General features: G+C 51.6%; 2 protein-coding genes across 4 annotated transcripts in view; one reads left to right on the top strand and one right to left on the bottom strand.

Moving 5' to 3' along the window:
- LOC135547880 (ankyrin repeat domain-containing protein 11-like) overlaps nt 1–23482 on the bottom strand; it is a 150842-nt gene that overhangs the window by 71212 nt on the left and 56148 nt on the right. The window lies entirely within an intron of this gene.
- Nucleotides 1462–10963, top strand: LOC135540862 (proline-rich protein 36-like). Its single transcript, XM_064967122.1, has 4 exons — nt 1462–1834; nt 8403–8639; nt 8762–10404; nt 10853–10963. Exons 1-4 carry the CDS (start codon nt 1462–1464, stop codon nt 10961–10963), a joined length of 2364 nt encoding a protein of 787 aa, XP_064823194.1.

Genomic DNA, 23482 nt, shown 5'->3' with positions numbered 1-23482 from the left:
CCATATTGGCACTCCCCAGTAGGAACAGTCCTTCATAAGAATCAATGTATTTCTACAGTATTTCAATTAAATGTTTCAAAGACAAAATTGCATGTATTTAAGTATTTTTTTGTAGTAGTAGTAGTAGTAGTAGTAGTTGTGACACAAACATCAGTACTCCCCAAAAATATAATTTAAAAGTATGCATAAGGGTGTCTAATAGAATAAACGTATCAAAAACAAATGTAGACATTAATGCATTTATGCAGCTTGCAAATTATTTTATTTTTTACAATGGTGGAGGAGTACCAAGATGGCTGTGCCGTGGCTTCAATACAGTGCCCCCAATGTCAGTTGGGGGCACTGGCCAAGCATTGTGCAGAGTGAAGCCCGGCCAGTTAACAGTGTTGTTCTGGGTCAAGATTCTCCAGCTCGTCTTACTGCATTAAGAGGGGAGGGGAGGAGAAGAGACTGTTCTGAGGAGATTCAGCTTTCCTCTCCTCTGTGTGTCTGGTTTCTGCTGTGTCACTCCTCACCACTAAAGCTGGTGGGTCTGATCACACAGCCTCAGCCAGAGAGCACGGCCAGCACCAAAACCAACTCACTTCGTAGACGCACGCACACATGAACGCACACACTTACACACAGCTGTAAAACTAACACAACAGTGCACAAGTAGGACGGAGCCTACCTTAATCCCTGTGAAACCAAAGACACCTGGCTTTGACCACCCAAGAAACAGAGGAGCAACATGAATGCTCCTGTATTTCAATGCAACATCAAGGTAGGAGTGTCTGGATCAGACCCAGTCAAATGCTAAGTCTCTGTCACTGACAGCTTCAAACGTGTACCTGCTGGTTCCAACCCACCAACACCACAATCATCTTCTTCTTCATCTTCTTTGGGTGGTAAATTGGAGACCAGACAGCTTGTCTCCTCATCCCAGTCAGAATGGTGAGAATTGAGGACAAGCACATGGAGGCCCAGGCCTGAGACCCAGGATGTCTGCTTTCAATCACAGCCCTCTTTTAAACAAACAACCTCTGACACTGTCTCCTCTGAAACCCTCCCCTCTGCCCCCTTTCTCCTAGATAACCTCTGTTGCAACAGGCAGCGGTGGAACCAGGACTTTATTAAATGACGGTGGTAGTGTAGTGCCTAGCCCTATTAGGGGATTTAACATTTCAGGCTATTCCGTTAAAAACAAACCAGAGCCTAGGCGCACTTTGTAATCAAAATTTAAATCGCCATCGCCGCATTTCAAAACAGTCTTTTGGTCAGGCGCAGCCAGGAACTACTTCTGTACGATGGCGAGTAGTGGAGGTCGATAAGCCAGGAGGATTCTCCATCATTTCAAATCTCCAGTTTGGGAACAGTTTGTCTCCTCAGACAAGGGCGATGGACAGAGTTGTGGATAAAACATTAATATAAATCGGCACTGCTCAACGAGGATAGCCTATGTAGCTGTAAAACACCTCAAACATGTGGACACACTTATGCCGAAATCACACTCATATTCCTGCCACCATCCCCCTGTATTCCCCCCCCCGTTCCTACCGCCATCACCCACCCCCTGTGTTCCTACCGCCATCACCCCCCCGTGTTCCTACCGCCCACCCCCCCCCGTGTTCCTACCGCCATCACACCCCCCCCGTGTTCCTACCGCCCCCCCGTGTTCCTACCGCCATCACACCCCCCGTGTTCCTACCGCCATCACACCCCCCCCCCCCCATGTTCCTACCGCCACCCCCCCCCCCCCGTGTTCCTACCGCCATCACCCCGTGTTCCTACCAGACCTTTGCAGCTGATTCTGACCGGGCCAAAGAAATTACAGGAGCGATAGGCGTTTATAGCCGTAAACATGCTCCCATTGTCGGTGGTTGAAAACAAGGGGTTTCATTCAGCACCTCGTGAAAGTACTCGATCCACATTACTAACTTCCTCTCCCACCCATTTCAGCCAACAGGTAGTACCTGCTCTATATAAGCAAGCTAAAGCCCCAGTTGTCAATGAATTGGGCATTGCACCCGTGTTTGAGCAAACTACGGATGGATGGACCTACAGAGAGCTACTTAAAAAAATGAAACATTCACCCATTTTGAATGCTATATTGTTTTGTGCATCTCTGGGCTATGTTTTATTGATTCCCAGGGTCATTTCCTGTGTGTCTGAGCTGTTGCCATTCAAGAAGGCAGGAAATTGGCCGGTATGATGTAGCATTGCAATAAAGCCGCTCGTTACACTGGAAGTTATAGGAATAGGACTTTAGGATCACGAAAACGTCGATCATGTGTCAGATTTCAACACTGGCCAAAGTCATAACGCAGGAGGTTGTCTTCTCTTGAATGAGTCATTGATCATATTTTTTGTGATTATTCCTCCCGCGCGAAATTTGTAACCTAACAACGAGTCCACCACATTTCTCCTATTTGTCTGCCTCGACAGTCCAGAATGTATTGCATGGTGCCATCGCATGGCCGTTGTGAATGTCAGACTCCACTCTGCGTGGAACATCGATCTGCAGGTTGAACATAGTGAGATTGCAGACCTCTAAATTGATAGTGCAGTTTCTTTGGGAGATTTTACAGCCAACTAGCTACTTACTTCACATGCTGACATTAACTTTGGTATTACTGTGTGTAGCTAAGTTTGCTAGCTAGCTACAAAAATTGACCAAAAGTATGTGGACACCTTATCATCGAACATCGCACTCCAAAATCATGGGTATTAATATGGAGTTGGTCCCCCCTTTGCTGCTATAACAGCCTCCACTCTTCTGGGAAAGCTTCCAACTAGATGTTGGAACATTGCTGCAGGAACATGCTTCCATTCAGCAACAAGAGCATTAGTTTGGTCGGAAACTGATATTGGGCCATTAGGCCTGGCTTGCAGTCAGCGTTCCAATTAATCCCAAAGGTGTTTGATGGGGTTGAGGTCAGTGCTCTGAAGGCCAGTCAAGTTCCTCCACACCGATCAACAAACCATTAATGTATGGACCTCGCTTTGCAAACGGGGGCATTGTCATGCTGAAACAGGAAAGGGCCTTCCCCAAACTGATGCCACAAAGTTGGAAGCACAGAATCGTCTAGAATGTCATTGTATGCTGTAGCGTTACAAATCCTCATTCACAGGGGCAAGAACCCTGATAAACAGCCCCAGACCATTATTCCTCTTCCACCAAACTTTACAGGACACTATGCATTAGGACAGGTAATGTTTTCCTGGCATCTGCCAAACCCAGATTCATCAGTCGGACTGCCAGATGGTGAAGTGCGATTCATCACTCCACAGAACAAGTCTTAACTGACTTGCCTAGTTAAATAAAGGTTAAATAAAACTAAAATAAATATGCCCTAGTGTAAGGTAAGCTCTTAATAAAGAGTTGATTGGACTGCATGCTTGGAGGAGCATGTTGCCTGGGCAGTGGCAGGAGGCAGCACTGAGGTGTGACCAGCGGAGGGGAGAGCGTTGGGGGGGGGGGAGAGGGAAGGTGAGACACACTAAAAGGAGCATGTGAATTATTGATGATTGAGCCAGCAGTCCAGGCCACAGTGCTAATGCAGAGGACTTCTTCATAAAGCAGCCTGGATACGATTACACATTACATCATCCCTTCCCTTCCCCCAGCCTGCCCCTAGACTCTGCTCCCCCATCCGCAGCACACACTCTTTGGGATGCATTATTAAATCAGGCCCGGGGATTGCACCGGCCTGCTGAATCCAGATGCACTACATTTCTCTCTTCCCTCTCGTTTTCTCTCCCTCTCAAACACACACATATAGATAGATCAAACAAGTGCTTCACCAGTCAGGAATTATGGAAGAGGAAGTTGTGATATAAGTATTGATAATAAAGAATAAAAATGCTATATCATTAGCTTTTAGAAATCAGCATTTTCAAAACGTAGAGCATAAAAAAAAATCTACATTTTAAACCATTTCACCTGCGTTTTACATTACACAAGTGTTTGCGCAGGTAGCCGAGCGGTTAAGAGCATTAGGCCAGGAACCAAAAGGTTTCTGGTTCGAATCCCTGGGCCGGCAAGGTGGAAAACTCTACGGTTCTGCCCTGAAGCAAGGCAGTTAATCACCAACAACAACTTCTCCCCAAGCACCGATGGCGTGTAAAATCGATTAAGGCAGATTGAGGGGTTGGGTTAAATACAGAAAACATTTTGGTGGAATGCATTCAGGGGTGCAACTGACTCGGTACCCCCGTTCCCTTAGAGTGATCAGGGACGTGCAACAGTAGTTTTCATTCACACAAAAAACGAATGCAACACATTCGGCAGAAAATACCTTTGTTTTCATCAGATGACAACAGAAATGCAACACTATTTGTCTAACGGCCACAAATAGGTCAATTAGCTTACAATGAAAAAGCAAGGTATTTGTTATTGCAAAAACGATGCATGGCCACCCAAATGCTTATGTTAATCGTAGAATGTAGCCAGCTACAATTTTTAAATGTTTTCCTCCAAGTTGATATCTTGCTATAGGAGAAAAACTACACCAGACAAAAGTACTTCAGTCAGAGTGCAGTCAGCTGATCGAATGACCATTCGTGAACGCGGGAAACTGATTTATCAACAGACAGCAAAGATTTCTCATCCAAGTGGAGAAGTGCAACTGAAGCACAAAATCAGTCCTTTTACATTCATGATTTGGATCGAACTGTGACTGAAGCGGAGTAGAAATTACAATAAGAAGCGTTTTAGATCTGAGCTTACAAAACGCAGCATGACTCAGCGTTAACGCCACTCTTGGTAGCCTAGTTCCCAAACAACTTCACAGAGAAGTGCCTGTGCAGCGCAACGGCAACAGACAGCTGGACTGAACCATTCCACACTATGCTTAGGTAGGAGTACTGACCCCCTCCCCCCGCTCTGCACAGAGCTCATGTGAGCACTGTGTTTGCCTCAGCCAGCACCGTGTGACCTGCAGGAAACGGTGGGAATGAGACAGAGGAAGGAAAGAGAGGAGGCCTGGAGGAGAAATTAACTGGAGGAACAAAGGGACAAGAGGGAGAGCGGGTGAGATAAAGGAGTCGGATGGACCTAGGGCCTGTTTACACCGCGGTGTTTACCACTGTTGGACAACGGATGGGGACTCAAAGGATATTTATGACGAGTGTGTATCACGAAAACCGCTGTACTACTGTGGTATTACCATGTAAGAGTACAAGTACATACTTCTCTCTGTTTTTGGTGAGGCGATCACACAAGTAGTTGGCTAAATATCGCACAACAACTACAACAACTTCCTCGTGAGTCAATTGTCAAAGTGTAAAAGACGGTGTAAATCAAAGCACACAAAACTACCGCTACAGAAAGCAGTACGAGGCTTGTGGACACAACATCTTATTCCCAACCAGTATCGAACCAAATCGCAGCTGAAGTTGTTTCAGTTATATTTACCAAGCAGACCTCCCACCCTCCTTATGCACACAAACTACAAACATGTAGAGCGCTTGCTTGGCGCCATCAAACATAGATTGCAAAACCCATTGGCCCCCGCTCTGTGCCTCTCCCACAGTGAAAAGTGCATGGGCTCAAGTTAGCGAAAGGAGCGCTGGAGACAACAGGAAGTGCAGAGGAGAGGAGTGGGGGTGCAGCCGAAAGCCTCAGACCAGGAAAGAAAAGTAGGGAGAGCGAGAGAACGAGAGAGAGAGTGTAGGCTGAGCACAGAAATGAATAAAGATAACATTACCTCTCTAACACGGAGGCAGAGTGAGATGTCTATTCAGTCTGTTTCAATCCTCAAGGCCACACATTCTATGAGCTTTTCAACATGGATATACATGTGTGTGTGTGTGTGCATGTGTGTGAGCGAGTGTGTTGACTTTGCAGTAGACCAGCATCAGTCTGTTTTGGTTAGAGGACTGTGTATGTATGTGTGTGTGTGTGTGTGTGTGTGTGTGTTTCTACTGCAGCAGTTAGCCAGCTAACAGCCTGCACACAGCAGAGCACGATGAGCCTGAGATGCTGCCACTGCCTCCAGATATTCATTGTTGCATGTGGAGCCTGAGCCGCCAGCCCTGGCCTTCCCCTCCCCCTCCCCTTCACTGCGGCAGCGCAGATGGTAGCTGTGTGACCTCGCCATTCCCGCCTCCTTGTTTTGATCCTGCAGTCCTGATTGTTCAGGCTAATCCCACACTCCTAGAGTCCTTGGCAGAGTGACAGGACTGTTATTAAGCACACAAAGGCTTTAAGTCCTGAATACTGTCATCGCTGCCCCTCTGTATTTGGTTCTCGAGGTCTGTGTTGATGAAGCCAGCTCGGCCAGCCTCTCCCTCCATGGCTCTCCCCAGACGTGTCTGATCAGAGAGATCCACCTCGCCTCAAAATTTCCCTGCCAACAGCACGAACAACAGAAACCTGCCTCTACTCCTCTCACTGTCACAACACTGAGAACTGCCTCTCCTCCACTCCCTGTCACAACACTGACACCTGCCTCTCCTCCTCTCCCAATAACAACAGAGACCTGCCTCTCCTCTTCTCCCAATAACAACAGAGACCTGCCTCTCCTCTTCTCCCAATAACAACAGAGACCTGCCTCCCCTCCTCCTCCTATCACAACACAGAGACTTGCCTCTCCCTATCACAACACTGAGACATGCCTCTCCCTATCACAACACTGAGACATGCCTCTCCCTATCACAACACTGAGACATGCCTCTCCCTATCACAACACTGAGACATGCCTCTCCCTATCACAACACTGAGACATGCCTCTCCCTATCACAACACTGAGACATGCCTCTCCCTATCACAACACCGAGACATGCCTCTCCCTATCACAACACCGAGACATGCCTCTCCCTATCACAACACCGAGACATGCCTCTCCCTATCACAACACCGAGACATGCCTCTCCTCCTATCACAACACCGACACCTGCCTCTCCTTCCCCTGTCACAACACTGAGACCCGCCTCTCCTCCTCTCCCAATCACAACACTCAAACCCGCCTCTCCTCCTATCACAACACTCAAACCTGCCTCTCCTCCTCACAACACTGAAACCTGCCTCTCCTCCTATCACAACACTGAAACCTGCCTCTCCTCCTATCACAACACTGAAACCTGCCTCTCCTCCTATCACAACACTGAAACCTGCCTCTCCTCCTATCACAACACTGAAACCTGCCTCTCCTCCTATCACAACACTGAAACCTGCCTCTCCTCCTATCACAACACTGAAACCTGCCTCTCCTCCTCTCCCAATAACAACACTGACACCTGCCTCTACTCCTCTCCCAATAACAACAGAGACCTGCCTCTCCTCCTCTCCCAATAACAACAGAGACCTGCCTCTCCTCCTCTCCCAATAACAACAGAGACCTGCCTCTTCTCTTCTCACAATAACAACAGAGACCTTCCTCTCCTCCTATCACAACACAGAGACCTGCCTCTCCTCCTATCACAACACAGAGACCTGCCTCTCCTCCTCTCCCAATAACAACAGAGACCTGCCTCTCCTCCTATCCCAACACAGAGACCTGCCTCTACTCCTATCACAACACAGAGACTTGCCTCCCCTCCTCTCCCTATCACAACACTGAGACATGCCTCTCCCTATCACAACACTGAGACATGCCTCCCCTCCTCTCCCTATCACAACACTGAGACATGCCTCTCCCTATCGCAACACTGAGACATGCCTCTCCCTATCGCAACACTGAGACATGCCTCTCCCTATCGCAACACTGAGACATGCCTCTCCCTATCGCAACACAGAGACTTGCCTCCCCTCCTCTCCCTATCACAACACAGAGACTTGCCTCCCCTCCTCTCCCTATCACAACACAGAGACATGCCTCCCCTCCTCTCCCTATCACAACACTGAGACATGCCTCTCCCTATCACAACACTCAAACCCGCCTCTCCTTCCCCTGTCACAACACTGAGACCCGCCTCCCCTCCTATCCCGTCACAACACTGAGACCCGCCTCCCCTCCTATCCCGTCACAACACTGAGACCCGCCTCCCCTCCTATCCCGTCACAACACTGAGACCCGCCTCCCCTCCTATCCCGTCACAACACTGAGACCCGCCTCCCCTCCTATCCCGACACAACAGAGACCCGCCTCTCCTCCTCGCGAGACCCGCCTCTCCTGCTCGCGAGACCCGCCTCTCCTCCTCGCGAGACCCGCCTCTCCTCCTCGCGAGACCCGCCTCTCCTCCTCCTCGCGAGACCCGCCTCTCCTCCTCGCGAGACCCGCCTCTCCTGCTCGCGAGACCCGCCTCTCCTCCTCGCGAGACCCGCCTCTCCTCCTCGCGAGACCCGCCTCTCCTCCTCGCGAGACCCGCCTCTCCTCCTCGCGAGACCCGCCTCCCTCCTCGCGAGACCCGCCTCTCCTCCTCGCGAGACCCGCCTCTCCTCCTCGCGAGACCCGCCTCTCCTCCCCTCCCAATCCCGACAGAGACCCGCCTCTCCTCCCCTCCCAATCCCGACACAGAGACCCGCCTCTCCTCCTCGCGAGACCCGCCTCTCCTCCTCTCCCAATCACAACAGAGACCCGCCTCTCCTCCTCGCGAGACCCGCCTCTCCTCCTATCCCGACACAGAGACCCGCCTCTCCTCCTATCCCGACACAGAGACCCGCCTCTCCTCCTCGCGAGACCCGCCTCTCCTCCTCGCGAGACCCGCCTCTCCTCCTCGCGAGACCCGCCTCTCCTCCGCGCGAGACCCGCCTCTCCTCCTCGCGAGACCCGCCTCTCCTCCTCGCGAGACCCGCCTCTCCTCCTCGCGAGACCCGCCTCTCCCCTCCCAATCCCGACAGAGACCCGCCTCTCCTCCCCCCTCCCAATCCCGACACAGAGACCCGCCTCTCCTCCTCGCGAGACCCGCCTCTCCTCCTCTCCCAATCACAACAGAGACCCGCCTCTCCTCCTCGCGAGACCCGCCTCTCCTCCTATCCCGACACAGAGACCCGCCTCTCCTCCTATCCCGACACAGAGACCCGCCTCTCCTCCTATCCCGACACAGAGACCCGCCTCTCCTCCTCGCGAGACCCGCCTCTCCTCCTCGCGAGACCCGCCTCTCCTCCTCGCGAGACCCGCCTCTCCTCCTCGCGAGACCCGCCTCTCCTCCTCGCGAGACCCGCCTCTCCCAATCACAACAGAGACCCGCCTCTCCTCCTCTCCCAATCACAACAGAGACCCGCCTCCCCTCCTATCCCGACACAGAGACCCGCCTTTCCTCCTCGCGAGACCCGCCTCTCCTCCTCACGAGACCCGCCTCTCCTCCTCGCGAGACCCGCCTCTCCTCCTCGCGAGACCCGCCTCTCCTCCCGTCCCAATCCCGACACAGAGACCCGCCTCTCCTCCTCGCGAGACCCGCCTCCTCCTCTCCCAATCCCGACACAGAGACCCGCCTCTCCTCCTATCCCGACACAGAGACCCGCCTCTCCTCCTCGCGAGACCCGCCTCTCCTCCTCGCGAGACCCGCCTCTCCTCCCCTCCCAATCCCGACACAGAGACCCGCCTCTCCTCCTCTCCCAATCACAACAGAGACCCGCCTCTCCTCCTCGCGAGACCCGCCTCTCCTCCTCGCGAGACCCGCCTCTCCTCCTCGCGAGACCCGCCTCTCCTCCCCTCCCAATCCCGACACAGAGACCCGCCTCTCCTCCTCTCCCAATCACAACAGAGACCCGCCTCTCCTCCTCGCGAGACCCGCCTCTCCTCCTATCCCGACACAGAGACCCGCCTCTCCTCCTATCCCGACACAGAGACCCGCCTCTCCTCCTCGCGAGACCCGCCTCTCCTCCTCGCGAGACCCGCCTCTCCTCCTCGCGAGACCCGCCTCTCCTCCTCGCGAGACCCGCCTCTCCTCCTCGCGAGACCCGCCTCTCCTCCTCGCGAGACCCGCCTCTCTCCCTCGCGAGACCCGCCTCTCCTCCTCGCGAGACCCGCCTCTCCTCCTCGCGAGACCCGCCTCTCCTCCTCGCGAGACCCTCCTCTCCCAATCACAACAGAGACCCGCCTCTCCTCCTCTCCCAATCACAACAGAGACCCGCCTCCCCTCCTATCCCGACACAGAGACCCGCCTTTCCTCCTCGCGAGACCCGCCTCTCCTCCTCGCGAGACCCGCCTCTCCTCCTCGCGAGACCCGCCTCTCCTCCTCGCGAGACCCGCCTCTCCTCCCGTCCCAATCCCGACACAGAGACCCGCCTCTCCTCCTCGCGAGACCCGCCTCTCCTCCTCTCCCAATCCCGACACAGAGACCCGCCTCTCCTCCTATCCCGACACAGAGACCCGCCTCTCCTCCTATCCCGACACAGAGACCCGCCTCTCCTCCTCGCGAGACCCGCCTCTCCTCCTCGCGAGACCCGCCTCTCCTCCCCTCCCAATCCCGACACAGAGACCCGCCTCTCCTCCTCGCGAGACCCGCCTCTCCTCCTCGCGAGACCCGCCTCTCCTCCTCGCGAGACCCGCCTCTCCTCCTCGCGAGACCCGCCTCTCCTCCTCGCGAGACCCGCCTCTCCTCCTCGCGAGACCCGCCTCTCCTCCTCGCGAGACCCGCCTCTCCTCCTCGCGAGACCCGCCTCTCCTCCTCGCGAGACCCGCCTCTCCTCCTCGCGAGACCCGCCTCTCCTCCTCGCGAGACCCGCCTCTCCTCCTCGCGAGACCCGCCTCTCCTCCTCCTCGCGAGACCCGCCTCTCCTCCTCGCGAGACCCGCCTCTCCTCCTCGCGAGACCCGCCTCTCCTCCTCGCGAGACCCGCCTCTCCTCCTCGCGAGACCCGCCTCTCCTCCTCGCGAGACCCGCCTCTCCTCCTCGCGAGACCCGCCTCTCCTCCTCGCGAGACCCGCCTCTCCTCCTCGCGAGACCCGCCTCTCCTCCTCGCGAGACCCGCCTCTCCTCCTCGCGAGACCCGCCTCTCCTCCTCGCGAGACAGAGACCCGCCTCTCCTCCTCGCGAGACAGAGACCCGCCTCTCCTCCTCGCGACACCGAGACCTGCCTCTCCCCCTCACGACACTGAAACCTGCCTCTCCTTCCCCTGTCACAACACTGAGACCCGCCTCTCCTCCTCTCCCAATCACAACACTCAAACCTGCCTCTCCTCCTATCACAACACTCAAACCCGCCTCTCCTCCTATCACAACACTCAAACCTGCCTCTCCTCCTCACAACACTCAAACCTGCCTCTCCTTCCCCTGTCACAACACTCAAACCTGCCTCTCCTTCCCCTGTCACAACACTCAAACCTGCCTCTCCTTCCCCTGTCAACACTCAAACCTGCCTCTCCTCCTCACAACACTCAAACCTGCCTCTCCTTCCCCTGTCACAACACTGAGACCTGCCTCTCCTCCTCCCATTATCACAACACTGAGACCTGTCTCTCCTCCTCCAATATCAACACTGAGACCTGCCTCTCCTCCTCACCCTATCACAACACTGAGACCTGCCTCTCCTCCTCTCCCTATCACAACACTGAGACCTGCCTCAACACTGAGACCTGCCTCAACACTGAGACCTGCCTCAACACTGAGACCTGCCTCTCTTCCTCCCCCTATCACAACACTGAGACGTGCCTATCCTCCTCTCCCTATCACAACGATGAGACCTGCCTCTCCTGCTCTCCCTATCACAACACTGAGACCTGCCTCTCCTCCTCACAACACTGAAACCTGCCTCTCCTCCTATCACAACACTGAAACCTGCCTCTCCTCCTATCACAACACTGAAACCTGCCTCTCCTCCTATCATAACACTGAAACCTGCCTCTCCTCCTATCACAACACTGAAACCTGCCTCTCCCAATAACAACACTGACACCTGCCTCTCCCAATCACAACAACAGAGACATGCCTCTCCTCCTATCACAACAACAGAGACCTGCCTCTCCTCCTCTCCCAATAACAACAGAGACCTGCCTCTCCTCCTCTCCCAATAACAACAGAGACCTGCCTCTCCTCCTCTCCCAATAACAACAGAGACCTGCCTCTCCTCCTCTCCCAATAACAACAGAGACCTGCCTCTCCTCCTCTCCCTATCACAACACTGAGACCTGCCTCTCTTCCTCCCCCTATCACAACACTGAAACCTGCCTCTCCTCCTCACAACACTGAAACCTGCCTCTCCTCCTATCACAACACTGAAACCTGCCTCTCCTCCTCACAACACTGAAACCTGCCTCTCCTCCTATCACAACACTGAAACCTGCCTCTCCTCCTATCACAACACTGAAACCTGCCTCTCCTCCTATCACAACACTGAAACCTGCCTCTCCTCCTATCACAACACTGAAACATGCCCCTCCTCCTATCACAACACTGAAACCTGCCTCTCCTCCTATCACAACACTGAAACCTGCCCCTCCTCCTATCACAACACTGACAACTGCCTCTCCTCCTATCACAACACTGAGACCTGCCTCAACACTGAGACCTGCCTCAACACTGAGACCTGCCTCAACACTGAGACCTGCCTCAACACTGAGACCTGCCTCAACACTGAGACCTGCCTCAACACTGAGACCTGCCTCTCTTCCTCCCCCTATCACAACACTGAGACGTGCCTATCCTCCTCTCCCTATCACAACGATGAGACCTGCCTCTCCTGCTCTCCCTATCACAACACTGAGACCTGCCTCTCCTCCTCACAACACTGAAACCTGCCTCTCCTCCTATCACAACACTGAAACCTGCCTCTCCTCCTATCACAACACTGAAACCTGCCTCTCCTCCTATCACAACACTGAAACCTGCCTCTCCTCCTATCACAACACTGAAACCTGCCTCTCCTCCTATCACAACACTGAAACCTGCCTCTCCCAATAACAACACTGACACCTGCCTCTCCCAATCACAACAACAGAGACATGCCTCTCCTCCTATCACAACAACAGAGACCTGCCTCTCCTCCTCTCCCAATAACAACAGAGACCTGCCTCTCCTCCTCTCCCAATAACAACAGAGACCTGCCTCTCCTCCTCTCCCAATAACAACAGAGACCTGCCTCTCCTCCTCTCCCTATCACAACACTGAGACCTGCCTCAACACTGAGACCTGCCTCTCTTCCTCCCCCTATCACAACACTGAAACCTGCCTCTCCTCCTATCACAACACTGAAACCTGCCTCTCCTCCTCACAACACTGAAACCTGCCTCTCCTCCTCACAACACTGAAACCTGCCTCTCCTCCTATCACAACACTGAAACCTGCCTCTCCTCCTATCACAACACTGAAACCTGCCTCTCCTCCTATCACAACACTGAAACCTGCCTCCTCCTATCACAACACTGAAACATGCCCCTCCTCCTATCACAACACTGAAACCTGCCTCTCCTCCTATCACAACACTGAAACCTGCCCCTCCTCCTATCACAACACTGACACCTGCCTCTCCTCCTATCACAACACTGACACCTGCCTCTCCTCCTCTCCCAATAACAGAGACCTGCCTCTCCTCCTCTCCCAATAACAACAGAGACCTGCCTCTCCTCCTCTCCCAATAACAACAGAGACCTGCCTCTCCTCCTCTCCCTATCACAACGATGAGACCTGCCTCTCCTCCTCTCCCAATAACAACAGAGACCTGCCTCTCCTCCTCTCCCTATCACAACACTGAGACCTGCCTCAACACTGAGACCTGCCTCAACACTGAGACCTGCCTCAACACTGAGACCTGCCTCAACACTGAGACCTGCCTCAACACAGACCTGCCTCAACACTGAGACCTGCCTCTCTTCCTCCCCCTATCACAACACTGAAACCTGCCTCTCCTCCTATCACAACACTGAAACCTGCCTCTCCTCCTATCACAACACTGAAACCTGCCTCTCCTATCACAACACTGAAACCTGCCTCTCCTCCTATCACAACACTGAAACCTGCCCCTCCTCCTATCACAACACTGAAACCTGCCCCTCCTCCTATCACAACACTGAAACCTGCCCCTCCTCCTATCACAACACTGAAACCTGCCCCTCCTCCTATCACAACACTGAAACCTGCCTCTCCTCCTATCACAACACTGAAACCTGCCCCTCCTCCTATCACAACACTGAAACCTGCCCCTCCTCCTATCACAACACTGAAACCTGCCTCTCCTCCTATCACAACACTGAAACCTGCCCCTCCTCCTATCACAACACTGACACCTGCCTCTCCTCCTATCACAACACTGACACCTGCCTCTCCTCCTCTCCCAATAACAACAGAGACCTGCCTCTCCTCCTCTCCCAATAACAACAGAGACCTGCCTCTCCTCCTCTCCCAATAACAACAGAGACCTGCCTCTCCTCCTCTCCCAATAACAACAGAGACCTGCCTCTCCTCCTCTCCCAATAACAACAGAGACCTGCCTCTCCTCCTATCACAACACAGAGACCTGCCTCTCCTCCTATCACAACACAGAGACCTGCCTCTCCTCCTATCACAACACAGAGACCTGCCTCTCCTCCTATCACAACACAGAGACCTGCCTCTCCTCCTATCACAACACAGAGACCTGCCTCTCCTCCTCTCCCAATAACAACAGAGACCTGCCTCTCCTCCTATCCCAACACAGAGACCTGCCTCTCCTCCTATCACAACACAGAGACCTGCCTCTCCTCCTCTCCCAATAACAACAGAGACCTGCCTCTCCTCCTATCCCAACACAGAGACCTGCCTCTCCTCCTATCACAACACAGAGACTTGCCTCCCCTCCTCTCCCTATCACAACACTGAGACATGCCTCTCCCTATCACAACACTGAGACATGCCTCTCCCTATCACAACACTGAGACATGCCTCTCCCTATCACAACACTGAGACATGCCTCTCCCTATCACAACACTGAGACATGCCTCTCCCTATCACAACACTGAGACATGCCTCTCCCTATCACAACACCGAGACATGCCTCTCCCTATCACAACACCGAGACATGCCTCTCCCTATCACAACACCGAGACATGCCTCTCCTCCTATCCCAACACCGAGACATGCCTCTCCTCCTATCCCAACACAGAGACCTGCCTCTCCTCCTATCACAACACAGAGACTTGCCTCCCCTCCTCTCCCTATCACAACACTGAGACATGCCTCTCCCTATCACAACACTGAGACATGCCTCTCCACACAGAGACCCGCCTCTCCTCCTCGCGAGACAGAGACCCGCCTCTCCTCCTTGCGACACCAAGACCCGCCTCTCCTCCTCGCGACACCGAGACCCGCCTCTCCTCCTCGCGACACCAAGACCTGCCTCTCCTCCTATCACAAACACTGAGACCAGCCTCTCCTCCTATCACAAACACAACACTGAGACCAGCCTCTCCTCATATCACAAACACAACACCGAGACCTGCCTCTCCTCCTCACAACACAGAGACTCACCTCTCCTCCTCACAACACCGAGACCTGCCTCTCCAGGGCAAGGTGACCGGAAACATGACCGACTACAAACAGTGTAGCTATTCCCTCCGCAAGGCAATCAAACAAGCTAAGTGTCAGTATAGAGACGAAGTCGAGTCGCAATTCTACAGTTCAGACACAAGAAGTATGTGGCAGGGTCTACAGTCAATCACGGATTACAAAAAGAAAACCAGCCCCATCGCGGACCAGGATGTCTTGCTCCCAGACAGACTAAACTTCTTTGCTCGCTTTGAGGACAATACAGTGCCACCGACACAGCCCGCTACCAAAACCTGCGGACTCTCCTTCACTGCAGCCGACGTGAGTAAAACATTTAAACATTACCCCTTGCAAGGCTGCAGGCACAGACGGCATCCCCAGCCGCGTCCTCAGAGCATGCGCAGACCAGCTGGCGTTTTCAGACATATTCAATTAATCCTTATCTCAGTCTGCTGTCCCCACATGCGGCCCACCATTGTTCCTGTTCCCAAGAAAGCTAAGGTAACGGAGCTAATTGACTTCCGCCCCGTAGCACTCGCTTCATTCGTCATGAAGCGCTTTGAGAGACTAGTCAAGGACCATATCACCTCCACCCTACCTGACACCCTAGACCCACTCCAATTTGCTTACCGCCCCAATAGGTCCACAGACGACGCAATCGCAACCACACTGCACACTACCCTAACCCATCTGGATAAGAGGAATACCTATGTGAGAATGTTGTTCATCGACTACAGCTCAGCATTTACCACCATAGTACCCTCCAAACTTGTCATCAAGCTGTGCAACTGGGTACTCGACTTCCTGACGGGCCTCCCCCAGGTGGTGAGGGTAGGTAACATCTCCACCCCGCTGTTCCTCAACACTGGGGCCCCACAGGGGTGTGTTCTGAGCCCTATCCTGTACTCCCTGTTCACTACAACTGCGTGGCCATGCACGCCTCCAACTCAATCATCAAGTTTGCGGACGACACTACAGTGGTAGGCTTGATTACCAACAACGAGACGGCCTACAGGGAGGAGGTGAGGGCCCTCGGAGTGTGGTGTCAGGAAAATAACCCTACACTCAACGTCAACAAAACAAATGAGATGATTGTGGACTTCAGGAAACAGAAGAGGGAGCACCCCCCTATCCACATTGACGGGACAGTAGTGGAGAGGGTAGTAAGTTAAGTTCCTTGGCGAACACATCACTGACAAACTGAATTGGTCCACCCACACAGACAGCATCGTGAAGAAGGCGCAGCAGCGCCTCTTCAACCTCAGGAGGCTGAAGAAATTTGGCTTGTCACCAAAAGCACACAAACTTCTACAGATGCACAATCGAGAGCATCCTGTCGGGTTGTATCACCGCCTGGTACGGCAACTGCTCCGCCCACAACCGTAAGACTCTCCAGAGGGTAGTGAGGTCTGCACAACGCATCACCGGGGGCTAACTACCTGCCCTCCAGGACACCCACACCACCCGATGTTACAGGAAGGCCATAAAGACCATCAAGGACAACAACCACCCGAGCCACTGCCTGTTCACCCCGCTATCATCCAGAAGGCGAGGTCAGTACAGGTGCATCAAAGCAGGGACCAAGAGACTGAAAAACAACTTCTATCTCAAGGACATCAGACTGTTAAACAGCAACCACTAACATTGAGTGGCTGCTGCCAACATACTGACTCAACTCCAGACACTTTAATAATGGAAATTGACATAAAAAAAATGTATCACTTGACACTTTAAACAATGCCACTTAATATAATGTTTACATACCCTACATTACTCATCTCATGTATATACTGTACTCTATATCATCTACTGCATCTTGCCATCTTTATGCAATACATGTATCACTAGCAACCTTAAACTATGCCACTTTATGTTTATATACCCGACATTACTCATCTCATATGTATATACTGTACTCTATTATAGAGGTCGACCGATTATGATTTTTCAACGCCGATACCGTTTATTGGAGGCCCAAAAAAGCCGATACCGATTAATCGCCCGATTTGTAATAATGACAACTAGAACAATACTGAACTACACTTATTTTAACTTAATATAATACATCAATGAAATCAATTCAGCCTCAAGTAGATAATGAAACATGTTCAATTTGGTTTAAATAATGCAAAAACAAAGTGTTGGAGAAGAACATAAAAGTGCAATATGTGCTATGTAAGAAAGCTAACGTTTCAGTTCCTTGCTCAGCACATGAGAACATATGAAAGCTGGTGGTTCCTTTTAACATGAGTCTTCAATATTCTCAGGTAAGAAGTTTTAGGTTGTAGTTATTATAGGACTATTTCCCTCTATACCATTTGTATTTCATTAACCTTCAACTATTGGATGTTCTTATAGGCACTTTAGTATTGCCAGTGTATCAGTATAGCTTCCGTCCCTCTCCTCCCTGGGCTCGAACCAGCAACACAACGACAACAGCCACCACATCGAAGCAGCGTTAACCATGCAGAGCAAGGGAAACAACCACCCCAAGGCTCAGAGCGAATGACGTTTGAAACACTATTAGCGCGCGCTAGCTAGCCAGCCATTTCACTTCGGTCACACCAGCCTCATCTCTGGAGTTGATAGGCTTGAAGTCATAAACAGCACAATGCTTGACGCACAACGAAGAGCTGCTGGCAAAACGCACGAAAGTGCTGTTTGAATTAATGTTTACGCGCGCCTGCTTCTGCCTACCACCGCTGTCAGATAGTTAGATACTTGTATGCTCAGTCAGATTATATGCAACACAGGACACGCTAGATAATGTCTAGTAATATCATCAACCATGTGTAGTTAACTAGTGATTATGATTGATTGTTTTTTATAAGATAAGTTTAATGCCAGCTAGCAATTTACCTTGGCTTACTGCATTTGCGTAACAGGCAGTCTCCTTGTGGAGTGCAACGAGAGAGAGGCAGGTTGTTATTGCGTTGGACTAGTTAATTGTAAGGTTGCAAGATTGGATCCCCTGAGCTGACAAGGTGAAAATCTGTCTTTCTTCCCCCTGAACGAGGAAGTTAACCCACCGTTCCTAGGCAGTCATTGAAAATAAGAATGTTTTCTTAACCGACTTGCCTAGTTAAATAAAGATGTTAAAAAATAAAATAATTAAATGGCGCGCAAAAATACCGGATTTCCGATTGATATGGAAACTTGAAATCGGCCTTAATTAATCGCCCATTCCGATTAATCGGTCGACCTCTACTCTGTACCATATACTGCATCTTGCCTGTGCTGTTCTGTTCCATCACTCATTCATATCTTTATGTACATATTCTTTATCCCTTTACACTTGTGTGTGCATACGGGAGTAGTTGTGAAATTTTTAGGTTAGATTACTCGTTGGTTATTACTGCATTGTCGGAACTAGAAGCACAAGCATTTCGCTACACTCGCAGTAACATCTGCTAACCATGTGTATGTTACAAATAACTGATTTGCCTCTCCTCCTCTCCCTGTAACACTGAGACCTGCCCCCCCCTCCTCTCCCTATCACAACACTGAGACCTGCCCCTCTTGCTCTCCATCCCAACAGAAACCTGCCTCCTCTCCTCTCCCTATCACAACACTGACTCCTGCCCCCCCTCTCCCTGTCAGAACACTGACACCTGCCCCTCCTCCTCTCGCTGTCACAACAGAAACCTGCCTCCTCTCCTCTCCCTATCACAACACTGACTCCTGCCCCTCCTCTCCCTATCAGAACACTGAGACCTGCCCCTCCTCCTCTCGCTGTCACAACAGAAACCTGCCTCTCCTCCTCACAAAAGAAACCTGCCTCCCCTCCACTCCACATCACAACAGAAACCTGCCTCCCCTCCACTCCATATCACAACAGAAACCTGCCTCCCCTCCTCACTACAGAAACCTGCCTCCCCTCCACTCCATATCACAACAGAAACATGCAAAATCCTCCTCTCCACATCACAACAGAAACCGGCCTCCCCTCCACTCCATATCACAACAGAAACCTGCCTCTCCCCCTCACTACAGAAACCGGCCTCCCCTCCACTCCATATCACAACAGAAACCGGCCTCCCCTCCACTCCATATCACAACAGAAACCAGCCTCTCCTCCTCACTACAGAAACCTGCCTCCCCTCCACTCCATATCACAACAGAAACCGGCCTCTGCTCCTCACTACAGAAACCTGCCTCCCCTCCACTCCATATCACAACAGAAACCGGCCTCTCCTCCTCACTACAGAAACCGGCCTCCCCTCCACTCCATATCACAACAGAAACCGGCCTCTCCTCCTCACTACAGAAACCTGCCTCCCCTCCACTCCATATCACAACAGAAACTGGCCTCCCCTCCACTCCATATCACAACATAAACCGGCCTCTCCTCCTCACTACAGAAACCTGCCTCCCCTCCACTCCATATCACAACAAACATGCAAAATCCTCCTCTCCACATCACAACAGAAACCTGCATCTCCTCCTCTCCCTGTCACAACACTGAGACCTGCCTCCCCTCCTCCCCCAAACAACAGAAACGTACCTCTCCCCATCACAAAAGAAACCTGCCTCTCCTCCCCGTCACAACTAGAGGTCGACAGATTAATCGGAATGGCCGATTATTTAGGGCCGATTTCAAGTTTACATAACAATCGGAAATCAGTATTTTTGGGCGCCGATTTGTCTTTTTTTTTTATATTGATACACGTTTATTTAACTGGGCAAGTCGGTTAAGAACACATTCTTATTTTCAATGACGGCCCAGGAACGGTGGGTTAACTGCCTCAGTCAGGGGGAGAACAACAGATTTTCAGTGTCAGCTCGGGGGATCCAATCTTGCAACCGTACAATTAACTACTTCACAACAGCAACCTGCCTCCACTCCCCATCACAACAGAAACGTGCATCTCCTCCTCTATTCAATTCAAGGTGCTTTATTGGCATGGGAAATGTTTCCATCTCACTCTATCATGTTGTTCCCTTCCTGCCTAGCTTGGTGAGAGATCAGTCTTCTTTTGCCTGGATGACAGATGGAAAATAATTATGTGAAGTCAAAGGGCTTGGACTGTAACACGCAGCTCTGTCCACCTTCTACCAACCTTCTCAGGCTATCAAATTAAAAAGACATCCGAACCAGAGAATACTAGAGCAGCATGTTGCTTAGCAACCCATGCAAGCCACACTGCAAATGTCCATGTACGGGGCTAGGCAGAGTGTGACGTGTACGCACACGGATATATACGTACACACGTTCCAAGTCCTGGCTGTCAGGCAGGTTCAGAGTCCTGGCTGCACACACGCCTAAGTACACCGCCAATATCAAGTCAATTTGCGTGTGCTTTAAAGCATAACAAACGGAGACCCCTGTACAGCCAGGTTGCACAAAACATAACGCAGCTGGCAAACTGTTCTGGCCAATTTACCTTAGATCGATGTGCTAAATTAACAACACTGACTAAAGTAGCATGCTACAATCACAGCTCCTCCGAACGTAGTGTTGTGATGTTTGTTTTTGTCCTATATTTTGTCCCCGCAGGAGGCCTTTTGCTTTTTGGTAGGCAGTCGTTGTAAATCAGAATTGGCTCTTAATTGACTTGCCTAGTTAAATAAAAGGTTCCATACTGTTAAAGACTCCAGCCAACCTAGTCACAGACTGTTCTCTGCTACGGCGTGGCAAACGGTTTGAGATTTGGTGCATTGGTACCAACAGGATCCTGAACAGCTTCCACCCCCAAGCCATAACACTACTAAATAGTTCATTAGCTGCCTGCGTTGACCCTTATTGCACAAACTCCTTTGACGCTGCTGCTACTGTTTATTATCTAGCCTATTGCCTCGCCACTTGACCTCTACTTAGATGTCCATTACCTTCTACTTCCGCACAGCGACTGTCCTAGTACCCTGTGTGTATAGCCAAGTTATCATTACTCAAAGTGCATTTATCCCTCGTGTTTCTCTCTGCATTGTTAGGAAGGGTCCGTAAGTCAGCATTGCACTGAGGTTGTTCACCAAGCATGTACCATACAATTTGATTTGATTGAGCCACACAGCTGTGGTGTTAGGTGGGTTGCTAGGTGAGGCACGGCAGGAAAGGGGTGTAAAAAAAAAAGGTGCGAGGGGCTCAGCAGCAGGAAGAGGTCAGACAGAAGGAAACGAGAAGCAGAGGCGCAGACTGAAGACGCATCGTAAAGGAGAGCATTTTTACACTTTTACAACACCGCCATATTTACCAACACAAAAGGCCGGGTGCAGAGTACTGCCCTCTCACCCAACAGCTGTCATTTACGGAGCCTGACTAACATCTACAGTGGCCCTTCTAAACCAAAATACCACTCCATTCAACACAACCAGTTTTTCCTCCCCTGAAAATATACAGGAAAGACTCATTCCAGCTACATTTAGTTTGTTGAAAGGCAGGGACAGGGTCCATGAGAGACTGTCTTGGAGGAGGTGGTGATGGGCTATAGCCAACCACCTTCTATACGTAAGAATCAGGTTTTACGATCAATATGAAGAGGGCGCTTCTTGGTGCTGTCGCTGCCGCATTGCAAAAAAAGTCTGGGCCTGATATGAAAGCAGCTCGGCTCCCACAGTACAGCACAGCGAAGACACTCACTTTCACACATCAGTCACACACTCACAAAGCCCTCAGTCACATTTCGACCACACTGTTCAGTTCAGTCACATGCACACTAGGCTCCAACTCCCCTCTTTCTCGCTTTCTCTCACACATGCGTCCTCTGACAGTGGGGCATACAGACGACTAATAGCAGAAACAAATCTCTCTGGTCTGTGTTAAAATAGGCTTGTGGCTGAGGAGAGGAGCTGGGTGTCAGGCAGCTGCCCACACGCCTGCAGCAGGATCTGGACTCCAGTTTTGGAGCCAAGTCCCAGGCTTTTATACAGGATCGGATGTCATATTGGAAAAGCTTTATGAAAGAGCTAGGCTATATGACGACTACGTGAGGTAATGCAAGTAACGACTGGATGTGTATCGTGAGTTCAAACACTCCAGCTTCTCGTGCGAAGAGGAAAGGTGCAGCCAGTGTGACGGGGGTGTGTGTGTGTGTGTGTATAGGTGGGCGAGCATGTCGGGGCCTGATGACGGCGAGGAACCATCACTGGGCTACAGGGTAGCACAATGTTCTCTCTCACGTGACTAACCGGGGTGTGAAAGGCAAACCGGGGAGGGCAGGACCCAGCCAACACCTGCTCCAGCAATTCCCGACACTCCAAGGATCTAGCTGCTCCCCACAGCATCGGCCAACACCCACACCAACCAGTCAGTCAGTTGGTCAGTGTAGTATGCAGCTTCCTACTCTAAACTATGGTGCCTTAACACTGAGCGCACTGCTGTCAGGTCAGAATGACCCCACCACGCAACCCACACCCCTCCACACATACACACACTGAGACTAGACCTTGAATCATAATGAGGTGTGATCCCAGATTGAGCGTTTGAACCACTGGCAGAGTGACTGTGCTCTGTTAGCCAACGTGTGTTAGAGTGAACCTGCACCGCGCCTCCCTGTCCTTGAGGAAGCAGCAGCGTTTCGGTTACTGCGTCACTCTTGGGTCAACAAGACTCATGCCAGCAGCACTGCCTGACTTCACATCGGCCTTCCCCACAGATTGAAATAGTATCCTCCCTCACACCATGCAACACACACCAATACATCCCTAATCCACACTCAAAACACCCTTCCCGTAACAATAGCAACATCAGCTGACACACACACACATTTCCTCTAATCAAATTGAGCATGAGCTGTCAGTGTGATGTTGATTTCACCTGTATTGAGTAGTAAAAGACAAACATTTAGAGAATAAAGAATCTAAATTCTAATCCTTATTTTTCTAAAACAAATATTTCTCATGACACACTTGCCAACAGACTTAGACAATCAGTTTATTTTCATTTATCCCAACGCTCATTTATCCGTCTCCCAGAGCTGACGGTAAAACGCTGGGCAACTGAACTCTGCAGCGCTCCACCTCTCCTCTGGCCCATGACATCACTCCTCCAAAGCTGCTCTATATATAGCTGCTCACCTCCTGCTGTGTCTCACTACTCTGTCAATGCCCAGGCCTGGCTCCCCCCCCCGGCTCGCTCCCTCCCTCCGATGGCTCATCTCTCAGCCAGCCTGGGGGGAGGATGGGCCGCTCGTAAAAGGATTGAGGGGAAAGGGAGAGAAGGA

This window comes from Oncorhynchus masou, chromosome 1 (genome assembly GCF_036934945.1).
Source record: "Oncorhynchus masou masou isolate Uvic2021 chromosome 1, UVic_Omas_1.1, whole genome shotgun sequence".
NCBI classification, from domain to species: Eukaryota; Metazoa; Chordata; class Actinopteri; order Salmoniformes; family Salmonidae; genus Oncorhynchus; species Oncorhynchus masou.
The sequence above is the reverse complement of the archived record's forward strand: the minus strand, read 5'-3'. Positions and strand labels throughout refer to the sequence as shown.